This window comes from Falco naumanni, chromosome 2 (genome assembly GCF_017639655.2).
Source record: "Falco naumanni isolate bFalNau1 chromosome 2, bFalNau1.pat, whole genome shotgun sequence".
Taxonomy (NCBI): Eukaryota; Metazoa; Chordata; class Aves; order Falconiformes; family Falconidae; genus Falco; species Falco naumanni.
This window is the reverse complement of record NC_054055.1, coordinates 24,790,064-24,808,433: the sequence shown is the minus strand read 5'-3', so window position 1 is coordinate 24,808,433 and position 18,370 is coordinate 24,790,064. Positions and strand designations below refer to the sequence as shown.

Below are 18,370 nucleotides of genomic sequence, written 5' to 3'. Positions count from 1 at the left end.
TAAAATGAATTGAAGAAGCAGTCTGTTAAAACAAATCTGAGACTTTTTTAGAAGTAGAAAGGATTGCCTCCTTGTCCTGCTCTCTATATAAATTACAGAGGATCACTCTTCACACTAGTGTGAATTTTTACTACTGCACTCACAATATTTTAATATATTCAGCAATTTGATTCCCTGATCCAAATGTGGTTTTTTAAACAATAATATATATATATATATCATTTTTTAGTCCATATAGCAGACTTGCAGTATGGGCATCAGGTAGTCAATAGTATTAAAGCTCTTTTTCTGATGTATCCAACATAGGTGGGTTTTTTTCCTCCAAATATTGGGAAAGGAAGTACTGCTTATGATATCTGTTCCAACACAGAGAGAAATGGCCTTTGTAATTCTGACAGAGCAGCTATTCTGGTTTCAGAACATCTCAAAACATGTTGAAGCCATGGCACATCAGTTCAAGTTCTGTCCATATTTTAAATTCATTAAGGTTTGTTCATGCATACAGTCTGGAGCTTTAAAGGGATTTCAGGAGTAAACCAATCTGCATATTTTAGGACACTCATAAAGAGAAGATTCATCATATTTTCTTGAGAAGGAAGGTTACAAGAACAATTTTATGGTAACTTGGTGTCATTCTTACCTGAAAAATTGATTTTGAAAAAAAATCTTTAACGACACACACTGTTTTTACAAGGTCTCAGCAATAAAGCATTAAAAAAGGTTATTGTATTCCTAAATTGTGCATTAAAATTAAAGATAAACATATATTTTCTATTAGGCTGTAGACAATATTGCTTGATATATCAGCTTCCCTTTAGAAAAATACAGGACTAGAAAAGCACAAACATACATAAAGTTGTAGACCCGAAGTCACATGCAAGTGAAATGCAGGCATTCTTAACTGAGAAGACTTTTAACTGCAAGCTGTTCTTCCATCCAAAACAACTATTTTTGCAGGGATATACCGACCCACTGCTTTCTAGACATAAGATAATAATAATTACATTTCTACAGAGTATACTATCAGATAACATCCATTAGGTGACACTTTTAAGTGAAATTACACCAGACTCTATTATAACTCATAGTGTGTTTAATTTAAAATGCAATATAATATTGCATTAACTATTGCCTAGCAAAATTTTGCATAATTTGGGAATGTTGACTTATTATTTGTTAAAATTCTTCTGAAGCCTTTTCTCTATTCAAGCATGATATCTATGGTTGAAATCAGAATGCTGACTTATTTTGGCCAAAACCGGCACAATTTTAGATACATTTAAATATTAGGCTTCTGCTTATGCCCAAGACATCTTTTAGAAATGTGAAAGAAACATTTGGAAGCATTGTAAGTCACTTTCTACTAAAAAAAGTGCACCTAATCCCCATTACGAAATCCATCAAAGATGAAATCATATTACTTTTGAAAATCGTGGAACTTCAGTTTTATGCACTAGCAGGCATGGTGCAATAATTGGAGTTTCAGCATATGACAGAAAACGGTCAACTGAGTGCAGTTAAGAAAATAATAGTTCTACTCAATCTATTAAAATTGATTTGTGCTCTCTGGCTCACGCTAGCACCTTGGTCCGTATTCGGAAATGAAGATGTATGGCTATAGGTCATTGAATGGCAATGAGAGATGCTCCCACTCCCATCTATTCATATTTTGGATCCTCGTGTAATGCTTACTGAAGCTCCTGTGTCCCTCTCAAAGATATCTTTGGGTACCCTTACTGCAGCTCTCTTTGCCTTGATCCACATCACAGAGACATGTCTCTAGAAAAACCCTGAGTGAATAGAGGCTTTAAGTGGCATCACTGGCACTGAGGAAAGGATGAAGGCACTAGTCCAGTGACAGAATTGAGCTGTCATATCTCTTCCACTACAGATACACACGCTAGAGCATAGTTATCTACCTCAAATGTGAACTTAGGTCCAGTGTTCCTGGTGGTAAACAGAGGAATTGGATCTTCTGGTTGAGAGGCTTTAATAAACACAATGAACTGTTCATAGCAGCACTCTACAGCTTCATTCAAAAGTTTTTGTACAAAAAGGGAAATGTTTATTCCCCTGCCAGAGGCAAAATTTTGGAGGGAAAACATATTTACCCACAACTGGATTGTGTTTATAACACCAGAGAAATCAGAAGGAAAATATTTAAAAAGAGTAAGTGCGCAATAGACCAAATTTAGTTTTAGAACTAATGCGGCTGATTTTCCCTTCTTCTCATGACAGTGTGCCATGCACTCTCCAGATGACTCCAAGGTGTTCTCTCCACTTTTTTTTTTTTTTTTTTTTTTTTTATTTTATTTATTTTTATTTTTTACTGTGTATGAATCACTTCTACTGGGGGGGGGGGGGAAGAGCAGGATATAGCAAAAAGAAATAAAAGCACTGTTAAATGTTTTTGCAAATTGTATGTATATATTGTCTGCTGTTTTTCCTTTGATACTGTATCCAAGTGCACTAAGAAGAGTAATAAACTGCTGATGCAGCATGGAATTTTTTTGTTATGGAAACAGATTTATTTTTAAAGACCCTCCTATTGTAGATTAAGGTATGAAAAAAGGAACTGTCAACTTTACAGGAAGAAATAAAATGTAAGTCACAGTAGCCACAACATTTAAAATCTTTAGCATGTAACTAAAATGCTCTGTTCTTTTGATAGATCTGGGGAATTTTAGCGGTCGGACAAGAAGTGCTGTCTCTGTACGTGAAGGTCAAGGAGTTGTTCTGATGTGCTCCCCTCCACTTCATTCGCCAGGTACAGTCAGCTGCAGCTTGCATGCACAGTGGCCCTTTACAGTTCACTCGTTATTGGATGCTTACTCAGTATTTTAGATACAACATATATTTGGTTGAAGAACTTAAAAAATTAAATATCCGCTGTTCTGCTGACAGGTTTTGGAGTACCAAAGGAGTAATTAAAGCTCATACACTGCAAATGCCACTGCATAGCAGCAGAATTTCTGTTAATAACACTTGAATATAACAATAGTCTCTGTGCCACCAGTGACGAAAACGCTGCCTTGAGGCCACAGAAGATTTCTTCTGGAGTTTAGAAATCTTCAGAAATTCTTCAAAATGTCAGTGTCAAGATACTGTTGTTGAATACAAATTGTCTTTTGTTTTCAGTAGTACAGCCATGATTTCGGTTGCTTCCTCTTGCCGTATAGCTTAGTTTCCAGTACAACTGCATCATTATTAGAAGCCAGAAATATCATAAAACCCATGAAATTCCTAAGTGTTCCCAAATGAAATTGTAGATATTCCAGAGAGGTTATATTTTTTCTTTTCAAATTGGCACTCCTGTAATATCTGCAGATACCTAAGTATGTCTTTATATTTGCATATCATATCAGACCTGGAGACATGACACTAGACAAAATATCTTGTTTTTCAGTAGATGCAGTGTAGACTATTCCTGTCTTCTTTGGGAAACGAGGTCTTTACTAAGGGGATTTTTTTCTTCCTCCAAATTTGAGCCCTGGAAAAAAGTCATATTACAGATGGAAGAGCTGCAGAAAAGAAAATCTCCTAGTTTCTGTTAGAGAAATGTGTTCAATTTCTATTTATTCTGGAATGATTGTTACTACTGTATGACAATTATCAATGTAATTAATGTTTGTTATCTTCTGGATATCTCTCTGCTTTTGCATCTTCTGAGTACATTCTCTTGTTATGGCTACCTTTATAATCTATTTCTGTATTTGACACTACAATCTCTATGTAATGGAATTGAGTGCATGTTGTTAAGGCTTGATTCTGATAAGTAAACTGAGGGGGAAAAGATGTAGGCAGAAAAACTGAGAGATGGCTACAACATCACAGCTGAATTTGATTTCCCCAAACAAACTGAGAGTGTAAGGGCAGATAAGCATCAACAGTGAAGTAGTCATACACCTTTTAAGAGCTGTCATTCAACAAAATGCACCTTGTGCCATCAAACTGTTTATAATTTTTTCTGTTAAATGATGCTTTTAAATGTCTAGTTAGATTGCAATGCAATGTTCTACTGATAACACACAGCTTCCCTTTGATGGTGAAAACCTAGTATCTTTCATTTTCATTAGTGGGCCACCAAACCCCCTGCTGTGGAAACTACTGTGTTCACAAACAGAGTTCAGTTGGTTTAGTTTATATTGTTTGAGCACTGGTACACTATGCCAGCAGAAAAAATACTTCCAGAAAAATATTTTGAGCCCCTGTTGGCATAATTTTGTCACCATAGCTATGCCAGGAAATGTTCTACACTATAGAAAAGTAATCACTGAGCTGAACATTTGAATGGATATGCAGATGTAAACACAACCTCATGTGAACAAGAAGGGGACTTGGCTTCCTTTTCTTTTGTTTATCATGTAATGCAGAGTCACATGGAATTTCCCTCCAGCTCCCTACTTGCAAAATATTGAGGGTTTGTAAATCCTTGTGGTACTGCAATGGGACTGCAAGTGGTATTAGTACAATGGCTGGTGTCTCCTTGGAAAGGGGAGACCTATCTCCATGGTCCTTCCAAAAAATTCCACAATTGATGATGTTTCAACAATAAATCATTCCATGAAGGTCTGGCAACAAGGTACAAAACATTAATGAAAGATGACTTATTGCCAGATCAGAGTCAGTTTGTGAAAAATAATTTTGGACAAAACCAAAACTTAAGAGGGAAGTGTGTGAATTTAATTTTGAAATTAAGCAGCAAATATGAAACTTCCAGCTACAAAACCCTTTTGCAGAGCAGAGGAAGTTCAAGGATGTGCATGTAGTAACATCTAAACATTTTTATTTTAAAGCATTCTGTTTCTGGATACTATATTTCAGTTTCTGTGTCTGACCTGCAAAGATGGTGTTGTCTGCTAAATAGTCCTAAGAAATGTTTACCTTTAATATCATCTGGGAGACAAAATTTCAAATGAACACTAAGCTATTGTAGTGGGTATATCTAAGATAAAGAATCTTTAAAGCATGTTACAAGTGGTGTTCCTCAGGGCTTAGTACTGAGGCCAGTCCTGTTTAAGATCTTTCTCAACAATCTATATGAGGGGATTGAGCGTACCCTTAGAAACTCTGCAGATGACACCAAGTTGGGCAGGAGTGTTGATCTGCTTGAGGGTTTGAAGGGTCTACAGAGGGGTCTGGACAGGCTGGACTGATGGGTCAAAGCCAACTGTATGAGGTTCAACAAGTGCCAGGTCCTGCACTTGGGTCACAACAAACCCACCCAATGCTACAGGCCTGGAGAAGAGTGGCTGGGAAGCTGGCCGGTGGAAAAGGACCTGGGGGTGCTGGTTGACAGCCAGCTGAACATGAGCCAGCAGTGTGCCCAGGTGGCCAAGAAGGCCAATAACATCCTGGCTTGTATCCAAAACAGTGCAGCCAGCAGGACTAGGGAAGTGATCATCCCCATGTATTGGGCACTGGTGAGGCTGAACTTTGAATCCTGTGCTCAGTTTTGAGCCCCTTGCTACAAGAGGGATGTAGAGGTGCTGGAGGGTGTCCAGAGAAGGACAAGGAAGCTGGTGAAGGGTCTGGAGCACAAGTCTAATGAGGAGCGACTGAGGGAACTGGAGGTGTTTAGTCTGGAGGAAAGGAGGCTCATGGGGGACCTTATTGCTCTAACTACCTGAAAGGAGGTTGTAGGCAGGTTGATCTCTTCTCCCAGACAATAAGTGACAAGGGAAGAAGAAACGGCCTCAAGTTGCTCCAGGGGAGGTTTAGATTGGATATTAGGAAAAATATCGTCACTGAAAGGGTGTTGAAGCATTGGAACAGGCTGCCCAGGGAGGTGGTGGAATTACCATCCCTGGAAGTGTTCAAAACACACATAGATGTGGTGCTTAGGACATGGTTAAGAGGTAGACTTTGCAGTCCTGTGTTAATGGTTGGACTTGATCTTAAAAGTCTTTTCCAACCTAAATGATTCTGTGTTTGAAATGTGTGAACATCTAACAGTAACAATGCCATGAGTTATGAGGGTGTTTGCGATGATAGAGAACTTTTTTTGTGGATGAACACTGCAAGCTCTGCTGTATTGATTTATTCACATTGATCAGCACCTTTAGAAATAATTTTCACTTACTTAATCCCAGGAGATAAATCCATGATACAGTATCAAACCTAATCATTCTCCACAACCTCGTAAGCAATTTGTCCTTCAACAGAATCCCATTCCTCAATCTCTAAAATCAATAACTACTTATAAGCTTGCCTTAGAATTTCAGGATTGAGCCCTTTTAGAAAACTACAATATCATTGTGGAAAAAGAAAGATGACTTAATGAAAGAACACTATATTAAAAGAGATATAGGTTTATTCACATGTTTTCAAATAGAAGATAAAGTAAATAATTTTGATTGAATAATAAATACATTCCATTCTCTACAGAGCACAATTCTAGAAAAATCTGGAAGTCTTTACAAAGCACCAGTGACTGAAAATATACTACACTAATTTTCATATGTATGCAACTTGATTTTTGCTTATTAATGCTGTGATATATTATCAAGAGGTAATGCAAGAAACAAACAAACACAAACTTGTGATACATATAGATTATTAGTGTAAGTTTTCATTAGATTGTTGTCCAAATATTTTACAGAGGAAATAAAGGAGAAACAAACAAACAAAAAAAGGTGCACCTGAAATATATTGAGAATATTTGCAGTGCAGATTTAAATGAGAGAATTATTTTTTGGTCTTAATAAAGGAGTATGTGAAGTTATTGTCATCTTCATTGAGAAACAGGTGAGAAGCAAAATGTGGGAGATTTTTGGGAGAGATACTATACCCTCTTTCAGAATGTTGATGGAAAATACATTCAACAAAAAGGATTTTGTGTGGATTCCTTACGACCAACAGCCACCAGCAGATTCTCACCTCCTGCTTTCCTTGGACCATCACTCTAAAAAAATGCTGCCTCTGACTTCACTGGGAGTCCTGTATCATTTTAATGTGTCTACTCCAGAAGCTTTTCCACTAATACTTTATTTGCTGTAAATCTTTAAGTTGTCCCTTGTGAAATATATTCATCATGGATAACTTTGATCATCCATAAACATAGCACCTTTTTCCTTTTTTTTTTTCTTTCTCCATAAATATTTGATTCTTCCTCATCCCCCAGTAGTGTTTTCTTCAGGGTTGGTTTCCTAGACAGTTAATTCTTAGGTATCCTTGGTAAGAGAGCGGTTCCTTAATTACGAACCGCTTAAATTATAAGCTTTGTTTGATGTCTCCATTTTATGAGGCTTCTACTGCTTTTTTCCATAAACAGGATTATGGCTTTTCATTGTGGTATTCTAAAGGGTGTAAATATAGGGGTTTATTCAGTCATTTAATCATCTTAATTACAAGGTTTACCATAGCGAGATTAAAAATGAATGGAAGATTTCATCCAGATTTACATGTTTCCCTCAGAATTAATACTTTCAGCTGAGCTTTTTAGGGCTTTTATTCAAAGCTTTCTGTATGAGCTTAATAGAGAATGACGATTCCCATTGTTAGAATGAGAACGGCACAAAAGTGCACAGGGGGAGGCAGATGCGAGCGAGCTCCCTCCTCACAGGGACTCTGGCGTCTGAGGGGAGCACTGCTACATTATCGTTCCACAGCATGTAACATCCGTACAGATGTTAAACTATAACTTTTAAAAATCTCTTTCTAAGGACAAAGCTAATCTTACCCAGTTTGGAAACTGTGTTACAGGCTGCATCTTTTATGCCTCCCCTTCAGTGTTATAAAACTGTAGTTTTCATGAGAAATGCTTCACCAAAGATGACTATTTAATGCCAGTGCTATGGGGATCGTGGTCCTTCCCCATGCATGTCTTGGAAGAGATCCATGTTCTGGATATCTGCATAGTATGTTGCTAACCTGTCAAGCTGCTAAAATAAAACTCTACCAAGGTCCAGGAGGTTTTGTCCTCTGTTTCCCACACAGCTGTCCTAGACTTCATATTAATTGGAGAAAGTGAGAGCAAAGAATGCATTTTTTTTAAAGTCGTTTTGAGCTCCTGTTTGTGCGTACTTTGGACAAACACAGAAAACCACTTAGGAAGTGGACACAAACCAATTGCTTCTCACTCCTCAGGGCCTGCAAAAGGAGTCTGAAAGCCGCATTAGCGTTAAAACAGCACCTTTGGACTGTAGCTCCACTACAAGTAAGAAACCAAGCCCAGCTGAAGTGCAGTAGCTCTTTAGTTGGAACTCCCCTGGTTAAGCCCATACTGAACAAATTATGCATAGAAATAACAAGGGCAGGCTCTAAATGACCTGATTCAGGTACACAATTGTTAGAAGTAGACTTCTCCAGGCAAATTAGTTATGATAACAAGTTTGTTACATTTGGGCTGGACTGCTCTCAGTATGCTCGTTAGCTTGTTTACAGGCAATTGCCTCAGGTATCTGCATGCAGGACACAGCAAATTCTGTTTTGAAGGCAGCCATACACCTTATGGGTCTCCATTTACTAAGCTGACTTCTGTGAATGCAATTTACAGAGGTCTAACTGTATGTATATAAAGGTTACAAGGTTATCTTAAGACTGTGGATTAAGTCCCAAGACCCAGGCACCTAACAGTGGCGTTTCAGTGCACATTAGATAACTTCTGTATTTACACAGATCTAGCTATTACTTATTACTTAAAAATCACAGGAAGCCTGCGTGAACTTGAATCTCTGAATCTCCATGTCTAAACATCACTGGATGCTACTTCATCATCTTAACCTGTCACTACAAGGGAGATTTCTTCCTGGCCGTGATTTGTGATATCAATGTAGTTCTTTATGTATTAAACAGTGAAGTAATATCCAGCTTTGATCTATGATATATTTTTGACAAATCTGACTTTTCAAATCAACTTTAGCATGGAAAGCTGTATAATTTGCTTTCAGAAGAGACTAATGTGTAGATGAAAGTCACATTTCTTCTTCCACTTTGAGAACAAGCAGGACTCTTTTACTGGTTACTATCAAAGCACTATCACTTCTTTACATGTCCATAACATAAAAAATATCATAATGTACATATTAAATGTTTTTAAAATACTGTTTTAAGAGCCACACATATAAAATGAATGACTTAGCTATCATGAGCCAAAGGGTTCCTGCACTTCCCTCTTAGGCTTTACTATTTTTTCGTGTTTATTTGACTTTAACTGAATGCTAATGAAGCTTGAACGTCAATTTTCAATAAGGAGAGAGAAAAAAGTTTTAGAAGACAGGTTAGAGTTTAAAGACTCTATATTCCTGTCCTAATTTTGGGTTAATTCCATAGAGCCATCTTGTCTCTTCACCCACATTTTTCCCTGGAAGAATCATAAAGTTGTTTCCCTCTTGCATCCTCTACTTTATAACTTTTACTAGACTGCTTTTGAAACTTTCTTATCTAGTAATGCTAATTCCCATGTGTGTTATTAAAGTGAATGTCCATGGCTCCTGACATGGCTCAATATAGGAATCTGTATTCTTTATCTGTGCAACTGATTGAAGACTATGCCTGTAGTTTTCATTATGGAATGAACAAACACAATTAACTTCGTTTTTTTTTTCTTCTGTGGTCTTTTCATTACTCAACACATGACCAGTAATCTCGCTGCTGACTTCCCCGGAGCACTTTGTAGGATTTCCTTCCTCAATCTTGTTGAAGGCATGCATCTGAGGATATGAAATTTAACAGTTTGGGAATGAAAGAATTTTCTGTAGGGTAGCTTTGTAACAAGCCATGTTTGCCACTGAGGAGTTAATCCCAGTCTGTTGCAACGTGTTGTTATTAGATTTTAATTACATTTTAATGATCTGTATGTGCCCCAAATTCCAGGCAATGTCTGTAGCATAGGCATATGGATAAATAATTGTTATCAATTTAAACTTTCTTTATATAGAAATCTAGATTTTCTCTTACTTTTATATATATATATATAAGTAATACATGACCATAAATGCATTACTGGTCCAACTGTAGTAATTTGTCCCAAGGAACTTGTAATTTTGTATTTCAAAGAAAAACACAACCACTTTTCCAAATGTTATCACTGTTGATCCCCACCCCCTTAAAACCACTAATAATTTTTTCAAAAAATATGTTAAGCTACACTAGAAAGTTTAATATCTATAGACCCACTGGATCACTCACTGGAGCTGTTCTTCCCCTCAGGGACTATGAAAACGTAGTGAGAGAAATCTGGTTGACCAGGGCCAGTTAAAGCAGCATGCAACACTGGATGAAGGGACAGCCCTGTCAGGGCTCTGTTTAAGGGACATGTACTGTAGTTTCACAGCCACACTATTGTCAACAAATATTACCCCAACTGCTACTTCAGGAGAATCAAAATGAAAGGAGATACTAAGACAAGAGGGAGGAAGCACAAGAGATTAATTAATTTAAAAGACGCATCAAGTATGTTGGTCCTTGGGCTCATGCTCTATCACCTTTCAGGAGCCAGCCATATGCGACTATTTGTCTACAGCTTGACAAATGGGACAATGATGATGAAAAGGTTCTCTAGTGCTCAAGCTCCTCTTCTCTAGAGACAAATTACTAGCCTGTTACGAAGATGTCCCAACAAATTAGACGTAACTATCTGGAACTCTCAGTCTAATGATTAAAGACAGCATTGTCCTGCCAGATTTAACACAAATATATGTTCCTGATATCACAATCACATTTCTGCAGCTAGTATTGTAAAGGTATCAATTAATGTGCTGCAAAGACTGTTTTGCTGTGGCACAGGCTATATAACTTCTAGAATAGCAGAAGCCCAGCATTATTAGATTTAAGATTGGAGTAGCATACAGTTACAGTCACAGAGGTACAGGGCTCTCACAATATTGACCTTCTCTTAATAACCTTCCTATTAAAATCCATTTGCTATTTAGTTCTGATGTTTCACTAAGCTGGTGGCTGGAACAATACCATTTTACAAACATGTCAGTTATTTAAATGTCAGAAAGCCTATTTTGTTTAAGATAGAAAATTTCTAATTAATCCCAATTACCTCTCTACTTCATACCATGGAAAAGAATAGAGTGAGAGTGCACATGTTAATCAATATAACTAGGGAGAAGAAGTCAGAAATACAATGCTGATCAGACAACTGAAACGAGAGGAAACATAAGAAGAAGAGATGAGAAATGAATAATTTCAAAGGGTCTGGAGTCTAGCTTTTTCTTTCAGTTACCATTGTAGGGAAATATTAAAGGATTAAAAAAAGGATGAAAACAGTGACGTTTTCAGAAAATGCAACCCTTCCCAGGCTAGGCATGATTAAATGAATTCAACAGCGACTCTAGTAGAAACAACTACTGAAAATGTTAGGAGGTCAGTCTTGATTCACAAAGAGGAAGTTTTGTACTGAACTGATCTGAGTTCTATAAGGTGCCATTAACAATTTTCCCTATATGATGAAGTCTTTTTATTTTACAAGTATGATATGAAATTGAGTTTACTACCATTTGAGGTGATGCAATGCTTAGTGAGACATAGATTTTAATATAACCTTATTCAATCAGTTCAGGAAGATTGTTCCAAATAAATGAAGCGGTATGAAAACAATTCTAGTTGGGGTATCCAGTTTTCATTTTTCTTTTTCAAAGGGAAAACTACAAATTGTTCATAAATGTATATATGGATGTATTTATGGCTTTTTTTCCCCCTACATAATACAATTGTAACTGACATCAAGGTAGTTCTAACTTAATAGTAAATACATTAAAGGCAATTGATTGGATTTTTCAAGGAGAAAATGACTGCATAGATATAAGCATATCATAGACTTCAGACAAAAATCTGAATGATTACAGCCAAATCCAAAGCCCTGTGCAGCAGCACATGTGTGTTCTTTATCTTCTGACAGCGGAAGAGCAATAACATTGGAAAAGTGACTTCTCTTGATCGTAATGCCATCTTTTTAACAATATAATGATTAATACCACACTTACTTCTGATAATTTGATTGCCCACTTCTATATCTTGTGTTCCTATGCTATGTTCCAATATTGTTAAAATCATTGCTGATGACTTCATTAACCAGCTAATACAATTATTGTTGCATTGATGTTATTAACCTAGAGCAGAGAATCTGTAGCTGGAAAATTTCACTTTATTGGAGTGTTTTTATGGTATTTTCCTCTTTCAATAATTAAGAAAGTCTTCTGTTGGAGATTGCAGGGATAAAAATTCAGGAAGAAGAAGAGGGAGAATGGAAAGAAGCATGTAGATAACACGGATGAAGGGTTTGTCTCAGTCTGGCTTTTCCTGAAGAACCACAAGATCCTTTAGGAGTTTCACAAACTACCATGGATTTTCAATCCTAAACAGTATTTTCAGTCCAGATCTTGGACTTTACAAAATCATGCTTCATGCCTAAAAGAAAAGGGTTTTGAAAAACATAATTAGTCATCTGAAAAATACGCAGGTGCTCAGCAAAAGGGCGAACAGAATCACCTGTCGTTACTTGAATAATGATATTTCTTTTAGAAAAAGAATAATCAGGGAGAGCTGGCCAAATACCTTATTTTTCCATGTGGTATGTATATATAGTGTGACACATCAGGTGTCACTTTGATTGCTGTTGCTAAGGGGTTGAAGAGGAGAGGTTATAATCATGGGACATTGCCCTAGGCTGAAAGTAAGACAACAGAAGGATATGTATTATCTCTAAATAATAATTATGTGACAAGTAGAAGATGGATGGAAGCAGTTCACTGGGTTTCCAGTAGTGCAGAACAATGTGCACAGGGACTCAACAGTGTATTTTCTGTATGTAGAAACACGTAAGAGTTACAATCTCTACATTGTTAATTTTTAAATGATTTATTGTTGGTGAGGTTATTTGTAGTGATTTATTTTTACAACATGGCTGAACAGCATTATCAGCATTCTAGGGCAGTTTGCTAATGTGACATGTATCTTCCTCTTCATCTGCACTTCGAGTTATTTTTTAATTAAGGTGAAAAAAATCATCTGTCACTGTCATTCTTAATACTTAAAAATTGTCTTTTGGGGACTATAAATTTGGTTTTATGTTATCCTCTGAAGCATATGTTCACATGTTCCGTTGTGTTCAGAAAGATGTAATGGAAGATCCATTCCTTGGTAAATTTAAGCCTAGAAAATTTACCAACAAGGAGCTAAGCACTAGACCTTGAGCATCTGGGGGATTATGTGATTTATACTGCTATTTTTTTTATTTATTTTTTTTTAACATTTGAAAATCAAATTCAGAGGGAGGGTGGGGGTGTAGCTACCTATCTCTGATGTTCATCTACACAACTTCTAAGGATTAGTTGACTGCTACTTTGTGTGTGTGTGTGTGTGTGTGTTGGCATTTCCTGTAGGTGAACAAAGAGCTGGTAAGGAAAGGAAAGAATATCAGAAACATAAAGAATTATGTATTAGTGGAGATTTCTCTTTGAATATGGCCTGATTCATGACTGCTTCAAAGTCTCCTCCTTCCATCTTATTCAGTTTTCCCATATAAAAGTGATGATAATGGTACTGCCCTTGATTTTAGACCTTAGGGTAATAAATACCATAGGAGCAAAGGAGCAGGCCCAAAGAAGATCCACAAATCATATCATGCTGTGGCTGTGGTGGAATTCACCAAACACTGACCTGCAGAGAGACCCAGCAAAAGCCTTTACATTTATATTAGGACACATAGCACCAGAATATAAAGCAGAGAGGCAATGGGGTGTATCTTAAGTTCTATATGTGCAGCCATACAAAGGTGACTCTATGAACTCAGTTTTTGCCGATACAATTACTGACAACTGCATGTAAAAAGTAGTGAAGGCTGTTAGAAAAGACAGTGTTTTGAAGTATGAACTAGAACTGCAGCAGCCTTTTCATTTCTGCACCCAGAAGCCTGAAATTAAATCTTTTAAAAGAAATCTTTCTGCTACTATTAATCCTTCCTGGCATTAGGAATAAAGATGAATGAGGGATAAAGTGTCAAATTTAAGTTGTTTTCTTTCTTGGAAGTACAAAACTCCAAACTGAAACATACATATACAGTCCTTGAGAGACTGATACTCTGATAACTGGAGTACTAGTGAGTATTTTCAGCCAAAGTACAGAATTTGCCTAACAAAACTTTTGTTGCTAAATGAGGAACAGAGGAAAGCTAGGGATGCAGAGACTTTGCTGAAAAAGAAATAATGTTACTCTTGCACTTGACAGAGCAATATTCCAAAAATTTGGATGATCATAATCCTATCATTACTTTGGGTCTTTTTTTGTGTTGATGAATCTATTGGTATCATTGCAGTAGTCATAAAATGGAATTAAATTTCCATGCAATGCAACATCCCACTTGGGTACAGGTTCACTGCAGGTGAACTCTGCAATGCTCTGGAGTACAGCTTTTCATCGTGCTCACCCCTTCAGCAGACTTAGGTAAGAAGCAGACCATGCCAGAGTAACTATCACATCACTACGATTAAAAAGTAGAGAAAAGAAAGTATCATAGCATGATCAAAGAACAAGAGAGATTTAAAGAGGGAAAGAGAAAAAAAGAGAAAAAAAATACTTTAAATTCTGTTGAACGTTTTGCTGGATAAGATCATTTCTTCACATAAATATTCTATACAGTGATGTGCTTTCCTGAGCATTAAACAATACCCTCATTACTTTCCAGTGCCACACTTTTCATGTGAGTACTATAGTTAGCCATCACCACAGAATTCTTGTTCATTCAAATTATTAAGAAATAACCTATTTGTGTTACTGTACATTCAACACATTTTCATCTTAAAATAAAAGGTTCAAATAGTAATAATAAGCTATCCAAATCAGAGTTTACCCATGACTTGTCCTGCACATTTGCCACGGCCAAGTTCTATATCTCCTGTAGATCAGTGAATACAGCTGCATAGGTTTGCTTTTAATTGTTAAAATGTTCAGCAGTACGGGACAAAGAATTCCACAGCTGATCCTTTTGATCACACTTTGCAGTCATTTTTTAATCCTTTCAATGTACAATAAATTAATTTTGAGGTTATTCTAATTCCTTTTATAAAACATGAATTCTAGGTACATTACAGAAACTTTTCTGTCTTTGTCAAGAAAAAGAACAATAAAATACACTGCCTTACTTTGACTAGATTTATTTACTTCCAATATTGTTAATTATATCCTACTTTTTCAATTAATCATTAATCAAGTTTCATATCAGCCATTGAATTATTTCATCTAAGATTGAATCTAATCCATTTATAATGATGTGGGTCTTTCTGATTACCCTTTCTATATGCTGGAACAAAATTATCTGTAATATTCGCCTTTGGAAATTACTGATCATATAATCATTTAGACCCTTAAGATCATTGAGTCCAGGGATGGTGAGTCAACCACTTCCCTGGGCAGCCTGTTCTAAAGCTTCACCACCCTTGCAGGTAAGAAGTTTTTCCTAACATCCAATCTAAACCTCCCCTGGTGCAACCTGAGGCCATTCCCTCTTGTCCTATCGCTTATTACTTGGGAGAAGAGATCAACCCCCACCTGCCTACACCCTCCTTTCAGGCAGCTGTAGAGAGTGATAAGGTCCCCCCTGAGTCTCCTCCTCTCGAGACTAAGCAACCCCTGTTTCCTCAGCTGTTCCTCATAAGACTTGTGCTCCAGACCCTTCACCAGCTTCGTTGCCCTTTTCTGGACATGTTCCAGCACCTCAGTATCTTTCTTGCCTAAAACCAAACACAGTATTCGAGGTGTGGCCTCACCAGTGCCGATTACAAAGGGCTGATCACTGCCCTTTGTCCTGCTGGCCATAAATGTTTCAATAGTTTTATAAGGTCAGTAGTATTGATAAAAAGAGCTGCAATGCTAATGCTTAAACACTGAATTAAGTTCTCTGGTATTACTTACTTAGACTGTTCAACTTTATTGCCTTATACCATCCACTTTTTTTCTGCTTTTCATAGGAAATAGCATTATGCAGTGACGTCTGCATTACCTTGTATATTATAAAACATAAAATGTCAATTTATATATGGCATTCAGGGTTTTTCTACATAAGTATTGATTTACATTCCTACCTAATAATAGATGAGTACCAATAGTGCACAGCTGTTGTTAAAACTCTTTCTTTTGCTTTCAAAAGACTTTTAAAACTTCCTATCTGTAATTTCTCTGCCTTGTGGTCAAAGTTTGCTTTTTCCAGTATTTTTCTTCCTTAAAAAAATTCTTTCAATCCTAACAAAAAAAAAAATATTGGTTTCTACCATCGTCTTTTTTTTATTAATCTACATAATTTTCACATTTTCTTTACTTACATAAGACAATATGTATTGATTAAATAGCCTTAAAATCTGAAATTATCGCATGTCTAAACATTCCTTCACATGAAAATGTTACTGACAATATGGTATCTCAAAAATTATTTCAAAATGTGTCAAGAAAATCAAATGTCTTTTTTTTTTTTTTCTTTTTTTTTTTTTTTTTTTTTTTCCTTAATAAAGGAGGGCCAATGGTCAGGCTGAGTGTGACTTCTGCAAAGTTACTGTGTCATAATATTGAACACTGAATTTGTAGGTAATAAGATGAAAATGATGTGTTAAGAAACAGACAATGTGTATTTGTCAAGAACAAATCATATAAAATTTAATCTTTTTTTCTTTGAAAGTGTGAGTGGCCTAGTGGAAGGAAAAGTGTAGGTAACATATGTGAATGATTCCTAGCTGCAAGAGGTTACAATCACTGCAGAGCATAGAATGAGAATCCAAAAAGGTCAATACATTGGAGAAATTGCTTGCAATGAGTAACACAAAATTCAGCAAAATGCAGGTTACAATACTTACCAAAGATAAAATTTACAGATAGAACAAAGGGAAATAAGTGATTAAACCATATTCTCCCTTAGAAAAATACTGCTATTACAGAAAATTAAATACTTAGTAAAATGAAAAATTGCATCCTTCAATTCTAGGTCATACTAAGACGACTGCTACCTATAGAGTATGAGACTATTATTCCAATTATCAATAGCATTAATGGCTCAAACAGCATACCATGTCCAGGTTTGGGTCCTACATTGTAAGATGTAGAAAAGCAGTAGAGATGACAACAATAAAATTAAGCAGAGAATTTAAAATCATGACTTCTAAGGAGAAGTTAAAGAGATTTGGCTGATCTAGCCTTGAAAACAGAAGCTTGATACACACAAGGATAATTGTCTTCCATTGTATGTGTAAAAGTTTAACATAGGTCATCAATAAAGTGTTTTCAATATTTTCAAGATCGTAAGTTGAATAGTAATAAACTATTTAAAAGAATTATACACAAAAATTCAGGAAAAGTGTCTAATTATTAACTGAGCAATGAAATAGGTTGTTCTGAAGATCTAAATTTAGGAATATAACTCACTGGACATTTTTAAAAACTAGGCTAAGAATATCTGATCTTGCCCGAGGGCAAAAGAGAAGCCTGAAGAACATGTAGTTTTGAGTTCATTTTAATCACAATATTTTGATTCTTTATGGAACAGATTTTTTTAATATGGAAATCATGATAGTGATAATCAAATATGCATAATAATCTAGCATCCTTTCCCAGAAGCAATATTTTTTTTTGTATGCTATGTGACCTCTTTAAAGGTCATATGTATGAGAAAGAGATTTCATCAGTTTACATGTTTCAATGAGTGGCTACATTTCATACATGTCAAATGTACAAATGAGACTATATTGACTGTGTGTGCTGGTAATGACAATATAATGTTAGTATCCTCCAGTACAAGATCAGTCTTGACAGTACACTTACCTTTTCTACCATATTTTTAGTTATTGGCTGTGTAAATGGTTACAAGAAAGAAAATATTTGAAGATTTATCACTGTAAATCTGAACAAAGACAAATATGTGACTGGTAGAATTGTGTTTCAGGTAACTAAGCAGTAGATACAGAGCCCCCAGAGCAGAAAAGAAGCAATTTCATTCCTGGCTGATAAATCGACAATATCTGTTTGCTCTATGTGGGTGCATTACAATGCAACAAATAAATTACCTTCATTAAATATTTTCTTGGAGGATTAATGAGCACTGATAATAAGACGCAGCAGCACAAAGAAACGCACCAAAATTATTTATCTGGTTGTTGTGGGAGGCTGGAAGAACAACCCATTTTTATCATTCATCAGAACTAAAAAGAAGCTTTCCCCCCTCTGAATGTGCAGTGTTTTCCATCTTTAGAGAGTGCCGCATATTGCACCCCTATTCTGTGGCTGGTACACAGAACATCCAAACAACAAGTGTGATAAGGGTGAAAACTGGGCTTGAGATAAACTAAGATTTCCTATTTTGAGCAGGGGAAATTTGGGCATATATTTTTCCTAATACTTTGTTTAACCAGAATATTTCTGAATATGGCAGAACAAAGCA

At 36.2% G+C, this 18,370-nt stretch overlaps 1 protein-coding gene across 5 annotated transcripts in view; it reads left to right on the top strand.

Annotated features, from left to right (window-relative positions):
- CNTN5 (contactin 5) overlaps positions 1–18,370 on the top strand; it is a 674,696-nt gene that overhangs the window by 475,943 nt on the left and 180,383 nt on the right. For all 5 annotated transcript variants that reach the window (XM_040584292.1, XM_040584291.1, XM_040584293.1 and 2 more), the window contains one exon: positions 2,672–2,767. In XM_040584292.1, the coding sequence (XP_040440226.1) occupies positions 2,672–2,767 (96 nt within the window). The remainder of the gene's footprint in view (positions 1–2,671; positions 2,768–18,370) is intronic.